At 31.4% G+C, this 15,546-nt stretch overlaps 4 protein-coding genes across 5 annotated transcripts; 3 read left to right on the forward strand and 1 right to left on the reverse strand.

Annotated features, from left to right (window-relative positions):
* The first annotated feature begins 271 nt into the window (after positions 1–271).
* On the forward strand, positions 272–5,376 carry LOC111001959 (RNA polymerase I-specific transcription initiation factor RRN3). 2 transcript variants are annotated; one of them, XR_006750506.1, is made up of 9 exons: positions 272–1,208; positions 1,477–1,576; positions 1,893–2,045; positions 2,481–2,687; positions 3,083–3,313; positions 3,496–3,626; positions 4,357–4,579; positions 4,786–5,085; positions 5,135–5,376. XR_006750506.1 is itself a non-coding variant. In XM_045630138.1 (8 exons), the coding sequence occupies exons 1-8, from the start codon at positions 800–802 to the stop codon at positions 4,997–4,999; spliced, it is 1,668 nt and encodes a 555-aa protein (XP_045486094.1). In that variant the 5' UTR covers positions 272–799; the 3' UTR covers positions 5,000–5,127. The 2 variants fall into 2 exon arrangements, 1 of the variants encoding a protein (XP_045486094.1); XM_045630138.1 differs by lacking the exon at positions 5,135–5,376 and having other exon boundaries at positions 4,786–5,127.
* A 143-nt stretch (positions 5,377–5,519) lies between these two features.
* On the reverse strand, positions 5,520–7,804 carry LOC111001960 (probable RNA-binding protein 18). Its single transcript, XM_022272043.2, has 5 exons — positions 7,696–7,804; positions 7,511–7,576; positions 7,218–7,307; positions 6,785–6,991; positions 5,520–6,411 (listed from the first exon to the last, which is right to left on the reverse strand). The coding sequence occupies exons 2-5, from the start codon at positions 7,523–7,525 to the stop codon at positions 6,142–6,144; spliced, it is 582 nt and encodes a 193-aa protein (XP_022127735.1). The 5' UTR covers positions 7,526–7,576; positions 7,696–7,804; the 3' UTR covers positions 5,520–6,141.
* Positions 7,805–10,568: 2,764 nt separating this feature from the next.
* Positions 10,569–11,110, forward strand: LOC123689534. Its single transcript, XM_045629957.1, has 2 exons — positions 10,569–10,886; positions 10,997–11,110. The coding sequence occupies exons 1-2, from the start codon at positions 10,674–10,676 to the stop codon at positions 11,108–11,110; spliced, it is 327 nt and encodes a 108-aa protein (XP_045485913.1). The 5' UTR covers positions 10,569–10,673.
* Positions 11,111–14,289: 3,179 nt separating this feature from the next.
* Positions 14,290–15,519, forward strand: LOC111001962. Its single transcript, XM_022272045.2, has one exon. The coding sequence runs from the start codon at positions 14,421–14,423 to the stop codon at positions 15,381–15,383; it is 963 nt and encodes a 320-aa protein (XP_022127737.2). The 5' UTR covers positions 14,290–14,420; the 3' UTR covers positions 15,384–15,519.
* The last annotated feature ends 27 nt before the right edge of the window (positions 15,520–15,546 follow it).

A 15,546-nucleotide genomic window follows, 5' to 3' on the forward strand; every position in this document is an offset into this window, starting at 1 on the left:
ACACAACAGAGTTGCCATTTCATTTGTCAAAAGTATGTCTGTAACTAATGGAAATGTCAAACTGTCACTGTTGAACAGTATATTACAGGAAAGATTCCTAATTCCTATTATAAAAATGAGTATTGAGTGCATAAATGTTAAATCAACTAAGTTATTAATATTACATTTTATAAAAAAACTAGTACTGCATTTGTTTTATTGCCCATCAATTCTGATAAATTTTGTGTATCTGTTTAAAAGATTATGCTGTCCATGTCATGCTTTTACATTTCGTATAAGGTTTCGTAAACTTCACAATAATTAAAGTGCCAACAATAAAGTAAAAAGTTACGCGCATTAAAGTTTAGCACGTGTATTATACTTAAAAAGATATATAAGTTTTTTAGTAACTACCAGGCCAGCTGTTTAACAGAAAGTAAATCAATTCAGTGAAAGTGTAAAAGAATATTGTTTCGTCGCTTTCAAAACGATAAAATGTAAAAATAACTTTGAAATGTCCAAAGAAGGTTATAACACCGAAAAGAAAGAGAGTGATAGTAAAGTGGTTTTAGAACGTTTACAGTCATATTTAAAAGATAAAAGAAGTAGTGAATCATCTGAAACTAGTGTAATATATAATAAGCCGAGCTCAGGTTTAGTATATGAGCCAAATCCCATAATAGTTCCGAGCATCGAAGAAACTGGTAATAGTAACGTACTTCGAGAAGTATTAAATCATAAGAAATCAGAGTTGCTAAGGCAGCCTGAGGTAATCGCATTTTTGAAAACTTTATCAACAGATTTAAAGAAGTAATTAGCGATGGCAGTGGCTGCTCGAAAAAGCGCTGAGTTTCTTATGCGAAAAACCTTAGATAGACAGGCTGCGCTTAGTCGGATGAAAGTTAGTTTTAAAAAGAAACAAATAACTCAAGTAATAGTTGACTATGTTCAGGAGGGAAAATATGGACCTTACAATGAGTTAATAAATATCCTCAAAGATAAGCAAATATCTGATGGAAACTTCCTAGTGTTGTTTGAAGATTGTTTATCATGTACAGTTTATTTTGAAAAAGATTGGAAGATATTTATTGATCTACTATGTGATATTCAATGGGTAAACAGAGACCCAGAACTAGTAAAAGTGTATAGTAAATTTATAGTTAGTTTAGTAACAGCACACACTTACCATTGTCCAAAAGTTATGACAGCATTAGTCAATTTATTCAAAGGTACATATTTTCAATAATAGTATTTATTTTTTGTTATTTTAAGTGTAGTCTTAGTATAGTCATAGTTTAATGTTCATCACTCATTTATTGTGCCCATATGGTGTAACATTTTTTCTTATCTTCAATAATGTTAACATTTATGTTTACCAAAATTGTGATATGTTTTAGATAAAAGAGCTTGTATCATATGCCATAGATATAGCATGCTGTAGTTTAGTTGAGTTAATAAATGTCGAACAATTTATAAATGAAATATTCTTAATTACAGTTGAAGGTGAGAATTGGGATGACTATCCACCTGAAGAGCTGAATAAACAATGGGCTAATATACATTCACTAATAGCACAAATAGTTGCTTTTATGCCAATGTAAGTATTTGTTTATTTACTTTACTTCACTTTTATACATACTTATTCTGAACAAACATAATAAAATTAGAAAGGATTTTGACATAACAGTTTGCTTTACTTTGTTCTACACAATTTAATTTTTGGGACTGATGCCCTCTGATTTATTTAATCTGAACCGCAAAGAATGATGAGCCATAGCCCTATTATATTATATACTATATTTAAAATATTTATGGCCCAAAAAAATTTATTAGTATAAGAAACTGAGTATGAAACATTTATTTTAAAGAATTTAATTACATACATGAAATTAACATGAATATTATATTTTTAGGACAAGCAATATCTTAATGCAAACAGTAATGGATAATTTCCCATACTTTAAAGCTGGTTGCTACCTTAACAGAGCCTATGTACACAATTTAATATGGATAAGTAGATATATTCCTTCGCTGAAGGAACAAATTATGTCTGCTATAGTACACAGGTGAGTTTTGCTAAATATTTTTTTTTAGATCAAGTGAATCACTTTCAGAAGTTTTAATATACTTTTATTAATTTATTGGACTGCCAGCAAAGCTATGAATTTAACACTCATGACATAGCTTGGGAATTCTGGTTTGATTCAGGCAAAACAGTAATTATTAGTAGTTATTCTATTGTGACACTTTAGTTCCAAAGACTTTGGATTTGCTCTTTGGGGTGCTTTATATTGTATTAGTATTTATATTTAATAAATAATTATATTAATTTTTTAGTTAATCTTATTTTCTGTACCTTGTGATTACACTTTTCTTTCAGTCTGTCCATTTGTACATTCCTATAAAAATATTGTTCAACACAATGATAATAAACAAATCTATTTGTTTGAAAAGGTAAAAAATATACATTATTTTAACTTTTATTGATGGTTACGTTTCAGAATGATAGAAATGGATGTAAATGTGGTAGACCAAAAGACTAAGCAAGAAACAATCTTTAATATGGAGTTAGAAAAAGACGAGACTAGTGTTACACTAGACTACTGTATGTTGGAAATGCTAAAGTGGCTAGAAGATGAAAGAGAACCTGTATTATTAATACTGTGTAATGTATTTGAAAGGGTTATGCTTCCTACTTATGGCATTCGGTGAGTTGCATTTTATTTTGACCACAACTATATATATTATATTTTTATTATATTTAGATTGAATACACCATATTACACCATATTATTATAGTCAAAATATTAAATTAGGTCTCTACTGATATTTATTATTTTTTGATTGTAAAGATAAAATATAATAAAGAAAATTATGTTTTATGTTCTTAGCTCACAAGAAATACAATAAAATAATTGATATGATGGTATATTGTTAATAATAAACACTTTATTTACTTAATGATATCACAAAACATAGACTATGGTTGTAAATGCAAAAAGACAGCCATTTAAAATATAAATTGCTGTCACATTGCAATGCAAGAGAAAACAAAGATAAATAAGCTGATGATACTTCAGTAATAGTTTGAATAATATTACAGATATGTCCAATTCCTATTATTATATGCTATATCAATAAATCAGCAATGTGCTGATAGGATATTTAATAATTTGTGGACAATAACAGCTGGTCTCCACGGATTAGGGCCTGGTGCCCTAACCACACGTAAGACTGCTGCCAGTCACTTAGCAGGTCTTCTTGCAAGATGTGTAAGAATTCCTAATAGTAGACTAATACACTATTTGAAGACTATGGCAGATTGGTGTCACGGGTGAGTAATCATAATTTATGATTTAAATTAATTTTTCAAGTAATTTAACCTAATGGCTTTAAATAAAAGTTATTTATATAAAAGAAAAAAACCATTAATTTAGACAAACAAAAAATTAGGGGAACATCAAAATACAAACTATGTAATGAATCAAATATCATCCATTATAATTATAATTTCAGGTACATAACAGCAACGCAAGAGACCTCTGCTCACGATAATACTAAAGTACATGGTGCCTTCCATGCAGTCTGCCACGCGATATTTTATCTTGTTGCCTTCAAGAACCATCACCTATTTATGAGTAAAGAATGTGAGTGTTATTACTTTTTTTTTTTTTATAGAACAGGGGGCAAACGGGCAGGAGGCTCACCTGATGTTTAGTGATACCGCCGCCCATGGACACTCAATGACAGAGGGCTCGCGAGTGCGTTGCCGGCCTTTTAAGAATTGGTACGCTCTTTTCTTGAAGGACCCTGAGTCTAATTGGTTTGGAAATACTTTAGTCGGCAGCTGGTTCCACAAAGTGGTGGTGCGCGGCAAAAACTGCCTAGAAAAACGCTCAGTTGTGGAACGGTGGACGTCGTCGTTTTAAATTTTTTACTTAACAAATTAAAAAAATTCATTCGAACCTAATGGCGCCCCTGAAAACTAGTAAATCTTAGCTGATTCTGGCCATTTGAAAGAAAAATTATATTGTATTTAAATTATATTATTTTGTAGTATTTTTATCTATTATTCTACTTTAAGAGTAACAACTCTTTAACTAAAATTATTTCCAGGTGTTGTTTTATTATCTAGTGAAAGATCTTACTTATGTTTTATAAGATTTTAATTTTAAGTCAGATTTCCACTGACAGATATTGTATTTAATGTAAATAAAGTTTTATTTTAGTCAAATATATAAATACAAAAGGTTTAGGTAAAATATCTCATTTACAGTGAGCTTTTAAAGGACAAACTGTTAAAGATTTAAGTAAATTAAAAGTAATTTGTATTCCAAACCATCAAATATTTATATATATTATTTCTGATGATTTCAGGTTTAAATTTCGTTGAGTCCCTGAACCTTCCCCGTCTAGTGACCTGTCCTTTAAACCCTCTGCGAACATGTCCTCCTCAAGTGACCCAGGCTTTTGCATCAGTCACCAGATCTCACCAGGTGGTCTACTGCCAGTCTATAATTGAGAAGAACCTTCGGTTCTCCTTACATAATGCTGTGCAATATGATGAGTGGTTCCCATATGATCCATACACTTTACCAATGTAAGTATAAAGTTACAAAATAATTTAATTTTTCACAGAATTCAAAATCTTCGATAATCTTTTTTTTTTATAGAACAGGGGGCAAACGGGCAGGAGGCTCACCTCATAAGTGATACCTTAACTGTTTCTTTCTTGATTGTCTTATTGATAGATTCAAATCACGATTTAAAAAATTCAAAATGATAGTAAACGTTTTTATTTTCCAGATCAGGTAAAAAGATATGGCCCCTATGCGTTGAATATAAGGACTGGTTGAAAAGAGGTGACGACGAAACGCAGTACAAGAGTTTAAAACGCAAATTTGACGGCGAAGACGACGATTTCCTACAAATATCTCCCAGCCCCCGGCAAAGACTGCCTAGCTCCTTAACAAATTGTATATCACCAGGGTTCAAAAGCAGTGACACTAGTATGATGTAAATAATTTTTAACTAGATCTCTATGCTAAGCTCGTAAATCTATCATAAAATAATGTAATATGTAAACTTTATACATGTATTATCAAACTAGAAGAAAGCAATATACACAATACATAAATGGTCTGCAACGCACTCCCTAGCTTCTCGCATTGGGGGTGTCCTTGGGCAGCAGTAACAATAACCATTAGGTTAGCCTGCCTGCCTTTAAAAATATACATAAAAACTAATACAAGTTTTCAATGTGAAGGGACAAAGGGCTTTAAATCTTATTTATTTGTATTAAAAGGTTCTTTCCGAGATTTCCTTTTAAAGTTATATTATCATTTATAGGATGTTTGAAGTGCATTCAATAAATTTTTATAGTAATAAAATATTAATAATTAAAAAGGTTTTTCATTACCCAGGAGATTTTGTATTGCTACCTTTAATTAGGTATTATATGTACAATTACAGACATACTCTGTAATGCATAGTATTAAAAAAACTATCTGCATTGCTGGTAGGTTTAATAAAAGAACATATTTAACATTATTTATCTATTTTACACACACACACCAATTCTTATGATAATTTCATACAAATAAACATACCACTGCTAAATGTTAAAACTTATTAGATTGCAATATCTAATGAACACATGATTTTATATTTAATATTCATAAATAATATACAGTAGAGTTAATATTATGACTACGATTCATTATAATCAGACAGACAGAAGCTTAAAAAATATTAATATATACTGTTAGCTTAATAGCTGTAGCGATATTTTGTATTGTTTGTGCCTTCAATACCTAACTAAGGATGGTATAAACTTAAAGCCATGTATAATGTACACTTAAACCTATAAAATTCAACTACTATAAAAATCAATAATTTCACATGTTAAAGCTATGTGAGGATGTGGGGAAATAATTTCACTTGTAATGTTTCTAAAAAATTAAATAAATCCAAAAATTGAAATTTAATTAATCTTTACTTGTGATACAATTACTATTAAAGAATGTACCTTTAGTTTCAGCCAATTGTTTAGAAATTATAGACTGCACTTTATTAAATAATACCACCCCCGCCAATTATTAAGGTGAAATACTGATATAGTTTAAAGAATGCTAATTATCTTAACAAAGTTTTTAATAGTATTTATCTTTTCCTATGATAAGGATGTCGCCTTTTGAATGAACTGTTAGTTTTATTTGATTGGTGCTGTTTAAGTTGATATTGAGTTATAACTGGAGCTTCATTTGCAGCTAACTTATTAATAACAAAATCATCTCCAGCTTTCATATTTTCTAACAATTTTAGTTTAGCCTCAATAGTCTGGATTGCAGTTTTCTTGCTTAGTTTTAGCTCTGGTTTTCCAGCTGTCAGTGCAGGTATACCTAATTCTGGTTTCGGTTTCTCTTGATCCTCCTAATAGACAAAAATTTTAAAAATCGTCAAATGTCTCACTGAAGACCACAGATATACAAATATTCAGTCAACATTAACAAATGTCCATATATTTACCAATATTTTTATTAACACTTCATTTACATTACATATGGCATAAAATAGCAAAATTAATAAAAGATAATGCATATAAATAGGCTTTACTGCAAAAAGCAGTTTCTTTCTGACAACCATACCTACTCAATGATATTATATCTTGCATCTTGAACCTTACAACCAGAAATAATGACTGATTAGTGATGTAAATCAAACATACTACAAATCAGGTGCATGTGGTTTACTATAATTTTTAATAAATAACAAAATAGAAAGACATTATTAAAAACATACTTACTGAAGCATTTTTAGCAAATTTCACACAAATTCTTTTGTTCCCCAAAAGCTGACCATTTAAGGAGCTCATTGCCTTTATAGCATCCTGCCTTAACTTATATGTCACAAAGGCAAACCCTCTTGGCTGACCAGCATTTGGCCCACTCCGGTGGAATAACATATCCAGCTTCTCAATATTACCATACACACGGACCATTTTCAGTAGTTGATACCGGTAATAAAAAGTGAGTATAGTTAAATAAAAAGGAATTGTTGTATTAAGTTATGCGATTGTTAAGTAATGAGAATAAAGAATCAAAACTAAGTAATATACATTATAACAAGGATAAGGACAATAACAACATTTTATCAATAATAAAACTTACTTGAAAGTATAAACAATTTAGTTTATTAAACTACTAGCTAAAAATACTAACAAGTAGATAGGCAGAAACATACTCATTAACTCTGGTATCCAAATTTCCAACCCAAAGCCTTTTCTCACAGACATCAGTGTGCTGCACTGGTTCCAGACTTAGTGGTATCTAAAAAGTATATCATTTTTACTTAGGAGTTATTGTTTTTACTAAAACATTGTGTAAACAAAGATATTCAGTATTTCGAACTGGGAACTTATCCTATCATTATTGAATTTCAAAATTCCTACTTATATACAGGGATAATGGAAAATGTTCGTTCCAGTGACTTTGGTATTTCCTGATATTTATTAAATTAAATTTTAGTTTACCGTTGCGTTATCCATCTTTTGGCACGGCGTATCGCCTGTGCGTATTATTCTCCGCTTGCAAATTCTCTAGAAAAATAATTGAACAGCCCTTCACAAAAGTATTCTTAACTTCTTAAAACTGATCATTGCATCAGATTAGGTTGTACACTTTAAGAAATCAACAAAATAGTACAACTGTAATGTACAATAGAATCAATTACACGACGAATCTACGAACGTAATTTAATCTTTGTTTGTAATAATTTAAAATATTACATGTTAATTTAATTGTAAATTTAGTCAACTGTCAAACGTCTACTAACAACTTTGGTCCATCGCCATCCTAGTTTTTTATTTTTATTTTATGGCAATAGTTTTTTTTTCCTTTTGGCTCTAGCACGGTATGGGCATTAGCCAGCGTCAAATATGAGATTTTTATAATTCGCTGTTTTAATTATTTACAGTTTATGTATAATATAAAACGAAGGAATCTAATCGCGACATAACATAAATGTTTGAAAACGATTAAATTTACAAAAATATCAGAATAATTACATAAGGAAATAAAGAAAACAAAATTATAATTTAATGTTATTATTTACAATAAACATACTTATAACATAATACTATATATAAGGGGATTTAAATCTGGAAGAAGTAAAAAAATATTGGTAGGAAGGGGAACTAAAGAAGTATATAAGGAAGAATGGTCATACTTAGGACAAGAAAAGAAAACATGATTCAAGTCAGAATTACTCTCGCCACACTCACTATGGTAGTGGTGGTACTAGTGGTACTACCTACTTAAGGTGGTACTAGTTACGATACCAAGTTTGTGCAAATGAACTGGAAAGCTGTTATACGTATATCCCAGACGCATACGGGTTATAGTGGAAGTGGCAGTTTTACCAAACGGCAAACCATAGCTTCCTGGGAACGGAAGACTGTATAGCATACAAAAAACGACCCCTAATCCAGCCGTTCTTTTCCCATTACATATTCCACGATTTGTGGATGGTAATCGTTATAACATCCTAAAGGTGAAACATGATCACATAAAAGTTGCCAATTGTCTGATCAAAGAAAAAAAACAAAAGCACATATACAGTAGAACTCCAATTATCCGAATTAATGGGGACCGGGACACATTCGGATAATCGGATTTTTTTAAAAAAAGTAGCCATTGGAGAGAATAAAAGCTACGTTTTGATATTGTACTATTTTTTTATTGAATTAAATGAAAGAAAAATGAAATTTTCACTTGTTTTAAATATAAATAAAATGTACTTATGTACAAGTTTAGAAATAAAATTTTAATTTTTTGTGATTCGGATAATCGGCGATTAGGATAGTCGGAGTTCGGATAATTGGAGTTCTACTGTATACAATTTTCTTATGATCTATTGACGTTTATCATGATATAAAAAACACAAGCTTTTTTTAAAAATACAAGAATTATATTTAATTGGGTATAACATAGTAACGTTTACAGCACATGCAAAAAAATGTGTATAATTTTGTTACATAACTTACTTTAACATACTGTACTATGTTACATACGATTGATGTATATCAAGCATTAATGTTTAAATAATAATTTTACGACCACCAAGCAAAAAAGGACAAAAGTGTGAATGAGGTGTATTATGTCTATGTACAGAATACATAAAAGTCATATAACATTTAGAGCCAGATAGCAAGGTCCACGGTTACTTTTACACAGATTTTTGCTTATTGCTAAAACCTACAAACAGTCACAGAATCTACGTATGTGTAATGTGTGTGTAACCAAATCGTAAAATTTTGCATGATATCCAAATTCATGAGGGTAATATTTATTACTTTCGAAAACTGAACAGAGGAAGAGAAGTTGCTGGATGGTGGCTATTAATCGAAAACCGAATCAAAACAAGGTACATACAATACGAAAATAAAACAAGATGAAATGTTCTTCGTTGATACTGGCCCTAGTATTTCATTTTTTGCTTTCAAAATTGCACTAAAAACACTATAAGTACAAATTCGGATATATGCTACTGCATTTACCCACCCACTGGTTTGTTAAAAAAAACAATTTTGTTCACCGACTTCAAAAAAAAAGAAGGAGGTTCTCAATTTCACTTTATATATAGGTACATAATATGTATTTGGTTTTGTTAAATCATAACTTTTCATTGGATGAACCAATGAATTTTGTTGATTCAAATTTGGTTATAGTATAATAAAAAAATAGGTTTTTTTTTGTTACAGGAGGCAGACGAGCAGGATTCTGAGTGACCTGATTTTTAAGTGACCCTGCCGCCCATGGACACTCGCACTGTCAGAAGGCTCGCAAGCGTGCTGCCGGCCTTTTAAGAATCGGTACGCTCTTTTCTTGTCCCTGAGTCAAATTGGTTTGGAAATACTTTAGTGGGCAGCTGGTTCTACATCGTGGTGGTGCGTGGCAGAAATCGTCTTAAGATTTAAGAATCGCTTAGTTGTGGAACGACGGACGGATAATTAGTTCTGACAATTTCAATGCTGTTTAGTTTTTTATTAAAAATATTATTATGTAATACCTGGTACAGATACTTTCTGGTAATGAACATTAAAAAAACACTTTTCTTTTCTGAATAACTTTTCTTATACAATTATTACTAAAATATACGAAATTTTTAAAATCCGAGTTGGCAACACTGCATTCACTACTGTTAGTTATAGGTTAATCCGTATTACAGGGTGACCATTTGTGGCAGATTTCTGCCATTTGGGCAGATTTGGTACCTAAATTTTAACCCTGGCAGACCAAGCTGACGATTTAAAAAAGTGGCAGGATTTGGCAGATTTCAAAGAAATCCTAATTTTTTTAAAATACGTTTGAATGTATGTAATTCTATTTACTTAGAATACTTATAATTTTCTGTCTTATTATTTCCTTTATTTTTTATTATGCATTTATTTGGTAGGAAATCATTTACTGAGGTGGCAACTTTTGTCCTATGCCAGATAATACGGGAATCCCCGTTTATTCTGTTTTTATGTAGGTACGCCTTACGATTATGAACGGTAATGAATCAGTTATAAGTTTTATTTTCTTAATGATATAACTGATCGAGGTTCAAAACAATGTTTGTTGTTTTGTCTACTGCCACGTTATTCTCATTTGGCGTTGTGGTGCAGTGTCAGTGCGTTGTGTATTCCGTGCATGATGAAGAGAAAATACGAGCGTTCGTACCGACCTGAATGGGAGCAAGATCCTTTGCTTTCGTCCTGGATTTCCAGAGCAAAGGAGGATCCTGATGTTGCGTTTTGCAAAGCTTGCAATTGTAAATTAGTTACAAGATTGTCTTCATTAAAAGAACATGTGTTATCCCAAAAACATAAGAAGCATATGATTGGGTATAGCGGCCAATCATCGGTAAGTACTTTGCAATAAATGGAAATATTTAATAGACGTAAATATGTAATACGTTTTCAATAGATACCTATTGCAAGTTTAGAAAAACTAATATCAAACAATTATTTCAGGTGCAACAGTTTTTTAAGAAATCTCCAATAGAAGAGGAAGTGAAAAAAGCAGAACTTAATATCTGTGCTATGTTAGTGGAACATAATTTACCGTTCCGATTAATGGATCATTAAAGTGAAATTATCTCAAAATGTTTTCACGATTCGGAAATTGCCAAGTCCTTTTCCTGCAAGAGAACTAAAGCAGCAGCGGTAACGTATAATGTTTTAAAGCCAGAGCTAGAAGCAGAGATGCTTGCCGATTTAAAATCATGTGAAAACATTAAAACTCGTACACCAATGTTTTCCTTAGTTATAGATGAGACCACAGATGTAACAACCACATCAACGCTTGCAGTTGTTACCAAATATTATTCCGAAAAAGATCTTCAGGTAAAAACTTAGAGTATTAAGCCAGAAAGGAGACGCCATCACTCGAACGATGCTAATTAATTTTTCTGCCAAAACATCGGCGGGGGACGAGGCACTCACACAGACAAAATTTTACTACAGAAACAAATTGCACAATGTTTGTACACACGCACACAAACCTAATTTGCTTACACAAGAGTAACCGCAACGCACACATTTAAAGAAATCGTATCTTTACACGTTACATGTACAGCACACATACGCAACAATCCCGAGATAATTAGAGCTACCACCATGTCGATAAGGAATGTCGATAAAATTTATTCATTCAATCATTCAGTTGTTACGTTTTAAATATTTTAACGTTTTACGTTACGTACTTAAATATTTATTACAAAGAGGTTAAAAAGTACAACAGGGGGTTTCTAAACACATTGTCAATCAAAGTATTTATTAATATGAAAACATCATGTAACTGCATAATCATTTGACATTAAAACAATTTATTTTTATTGCTACTATACTATAATAAAAATAAAACTGTTTTATTTCAAACTAAAAAAATGTATCCATAATTACAGTATATTGTTCATTCGTTCAATAATTTATCGATAAAAAATAGAAGGTGTCCCCTCTCTAAAATGACGTAAACCGGCGTTGGTGTGGCTAACTACCAACTTAGGAAAATAACCATTATTAGGATAAATTCATGTGATAAATTTTTATAATTTTTCACGCCCTTTCTTCATTAATTAAAGACATTAGTATAATAAGAAAATTTGAAGTGTCGGGTAAACCTTCAAAGTACTTGTGAGCGAATCCACGAACAGGACAACTAATAATCAATAGTAAAGCATATTTACTTAAGTCATTGAACAATATGATCCCTATGTAAGTACCATCTGTTAGTAAAAAAATTATGCAAATAAAAAATTAAGCCACAAAAAACGTCATAGTGCGGAACTTTACAATAAACTGGCAACATTGACTCGGCATTACTCGGCAATGAATATTTATTTGATTTTCACGTATTCTTATAATATACGATAATATTACTTAAGAAAATACTTACAGATGAAATGTCACGATGTCTTTTTGTACACTCGATGTGTCAGACCTTTTTTTACAGCCGAATACACTGCATCCAGTCATTTTTGTCGGAGCTCTTTACACGAACAAGCGTCGTACCGGAATGGCGCGGAAGGGTCGAGAAACAGTTTTATATAACGGGTATGTCCAGCGGGTTCGTACTTTGACAGAGGGGGACGCGCGTAAAGGCGACTCCTTTCTGGCTTAATACTCTAAGGGTAAAAACAAAATTTTTAACTTTGGTGGACTTGCAAGGAGCATCAGCCCAAGCTTTGTTCGATTCACTTTCCAAGGCGTTAATCAATGCTAACCTTAACATTAACGATGCAATTGGTTTCGGAGCTGACACTACTAACGTTATGTTTGGCGAACAAGGTGGTATTATGGCCAAAATAAGATATGTAAATCCCCATTGCATATTCATTAAGTGTGTATGTCATTCTACTGCTTTGTGTGTATCTCACGCCAGTAAAAACTCTTTACCAAGGGCTATTAACCAAATAGTGCAAGAGGTTTATGGATATTTTGCACATAGTAGTAAAAGGCAAAGGGAATTTGCTGAATTCTAAGACTTTATTGGCACTGAAAAGCATAAAATATTAAAACATTACGAAATTCGATGGCTATGTTTGCATGCATGTATTAAAAGAATTTTGGAGCAATGGGATGCCCTCAAACTTTTTTTTCAATCGCAGTTTCTGGAAGACTGAAATATTTCAGCTGATTTTTTATATAATAGTTTGAATGACAAGATATATAAACTTTATTTTTATGCTTTGGATTATATACTGCAAACAGTTAACAAACTGAACACTATATTTCAAGGAGATTATACGACAGTCCACACAGCATTTAAAGACATTTCCGAGGTGTACATGAGCCTTTTGAGTTGTTATATATGAAAGGTAATTATTTGAAAACCACAGATCCACTTTGTATAGATCCAAAATCTAACGTCAACTTTTTACCTTTAAAAGATTTGTATTTAGGTGTGAACGTTAGTAAAGAAATCGGTCGTCTATCTGCAGATGTTAGTCTTAAACCTGGAATTCAATCTTTCCTTCAAAGAATGCAAACATTTTTTATTGAACTCTGTAATCAGTTAAAAACACGTTTGCCACTGACTAATCTTTTTAAAGACTTACAATTTTTAGACCCGCAAAATGTTGTTTACAAAGATTTTGTATCAACAGTAAACATTGCAAATAAATTTCCCAATATAGTAGATGAAAATAATCTTCAAAAAGTTGACGACGAATTTCGACAAATTAAATTTGACAAAAGTGTAACGTGTAACGATTTGTTGGAATCTGGTGGGAGTAGCACCAGTACAAATTTAAGTGTGGATAAATTCTGGGGAGCGATTGGGAAAATGCGTGATGCAAATGGAGCTCCAAAATATACTAATATTGCAAACTTTGCAAAAGCTCTATTAATTTTGCCATTGTCAAATGCCTCTTGCGAAAGAATATTCTCCCAAGTAAATTTGAACAAAACAAAAATAAGGAACAGGTTCCAAAATAAACATGTATCCGCGTTAATAACAACAAAAGAAGGTATAAAGGAACATGGAGACTGTATCTCCTTTAAACCAACAAGGAATATGATTAAAAATATGTCGTCAAAATCAATTTACGAAAATGAAGAGTGCGGAGAAAGTTTTGATACTTTTATAGTTGAATAATAAAGGAATTCCTTTGAATAGTAGTATTTTATTTATTCATACCCGTCTTCAATGTCATTAGATGCTATAATATGATGGCATATTTTTGGCATTTTCTGGAGTTAGCTTTGGCAGATTTTGGCAGATTTTTTGCCAATATCGGGCAGATTCGCTATTTTTGAAATGGTCACACTGCCGTATTATCTAGATAACTGAGCAAAACAATAATTATATTCAAAACACGACTCCGAATACACAATTTCCTTCTTTAAAAAATCACAAATAAAAATACGACCGACGTTAGTAAATATATATACTCCTATGACAGTAATAGACATAATGAAGAAAACAATAAATAAAGATTTACCTGGAACTCGGCCTTCATCAAGTGTAATGGACAGTAAATTAGTCGATTTATCCTCAAAATATTTACCAGAACTTCTAGAATTACGTGACCGTCAATTAAAATTACTAAATAACAAATTGTTTATTGATAAGCTACCAGATAAAGGATTAAAGATTCGTTCTTTATACAATAAAATAGAAAATGAAATAAAATTAAAACAAGATGAGGAACAAGCATGTTGTCTGTTCAGCAAAATGAATTTAGATACAATTGATAAAAGTTCTATGCAAGACATTGAGTGGAAAGGGAAAGTAGCTCATTATAATAATGATACTTATTTAGATTCCGATGATGACAGTGAACCTGAAGATGTTTTAAGTATTTTAAGCCAAAATACAGCTGATAAGAAAATAGTTAAAATTATAAGGCCAGAGGAACCTTTAATAACTACTGAAGATCTCCTTAACATAGAAGAAGTACCACATGTTAAATATATAGTCCAAATAACTGAGAAAAATAATAAACTTAAACCGTATGCTCAGTTCAAGCCATATAAAACAACAAAGTCTGATGTTCATAAACCAGAAAAAGAAATTCAGCGGAAAAAACATAAAAATTGGGAAATAACATCTGCTACACCACCTCCAATAGTTCATGGTCCAGCAAAAGTTCTGTCTATTGAGGAATCTCTAAAGCTTCAACAAGAATATAATATGCATTTAAAGGCAATTGAAGCCCAGCATGCTGCTGAAAAGTTATTTGCAAAAGCTGGTGTCAAAATGCCTGAATTACCTAAAGACATTTCTAAGTTTGGAGACTATAGATCTAAAATGGACAGTGATGATTCTGGATCAGAATCATATACTGAAGGGAGTGACAAAGAAGTTCATGATGAGGAACCAGAAAGAGGCGGTGTCATATTTACAGTTATGAAATGATTGTGGTAAATAATTATGGAATTGATTTAATGAAGAATCTTGTGTAAATATTCACACACGAAGGAAAGTGTAAAGTGTTTGCCTAACAGAGCTACATAGGAAAATATATTTAAAATAAACATGTCTGTTACTTAAATGTGTTTTGTTTGTATTATAATCCAAT

This window comes from Pieris rapae, chromosome 11 (assembly GCF_905147795.1).
Source record: "Pieris rapae chromosome 11, ilPieRapa1.1, whole genome shotgun sequence".
NCBI lineage: Eukaryota > Metazoa > Arthropoda > Insecta > Lepidoptera > Pieridae > Pieris > Pieris rapae.

Bases quoted from the DNA above. Each gene is read 5' to 3' on its own strand.
- LOC111001962 (XM_022272045.2), top strand. From the start codon at position 14,421: ATGACAGTAATAGACATAATGAAGAAAACAATAAATAAAGATTTACCT.
- LOC111001960 (XM_022272043.2), bottom strand. The intron at 6,992-7,217 runs GTTTCTGCCTAT...TATTACCGGTAT, and splicing joins ATACCAGAGTTAATGAGTAT to CAACTACTGAAAATGGTCCG. The intron at 6,412-6,784 runs GTAAGTATGTTT...TTTGTCTATTAG, and splicing joins AATTTGCTAAAAATGCTTCA to GAGGATCAAGAGAAACCGAA.
- LOC123689534 (XM_045629957.1), top strand. From the start codon at position 10,674: ATGATGAAGAGAAAATACGAGCGTTCGTACCGACCTGAATGGGAGCAA. The intron at 10,887-10,996 runs GTAAGTACTTTG...CAATTATTTCAG, and splicing joins GGTATAGCGGCCAATCATCG to GTGCAACAGTTTTTTAAGAA.
- LOC111001959 (XM_045630138.1), top strand. From the start codon at position 800: ATGGCAGTGGCTGCTCGAAAAAGCGCTGAGTTTCTTATGCGAAAAACC. The intron at 1,209-1,476 runs GTACATATTTTC...TCTTAATTACAG, and splicing joins ATTAGTCAATTTATTCAAAG to TTGAAGGTGAGAATTGGGAT. The intron at 2,688-3,082 runs GTGAGTTGCATT...ATAATATTACAG, and splicing joins CTTCCTACTTATGGCATTCG to ATATGTCCAATTCCTATTAT.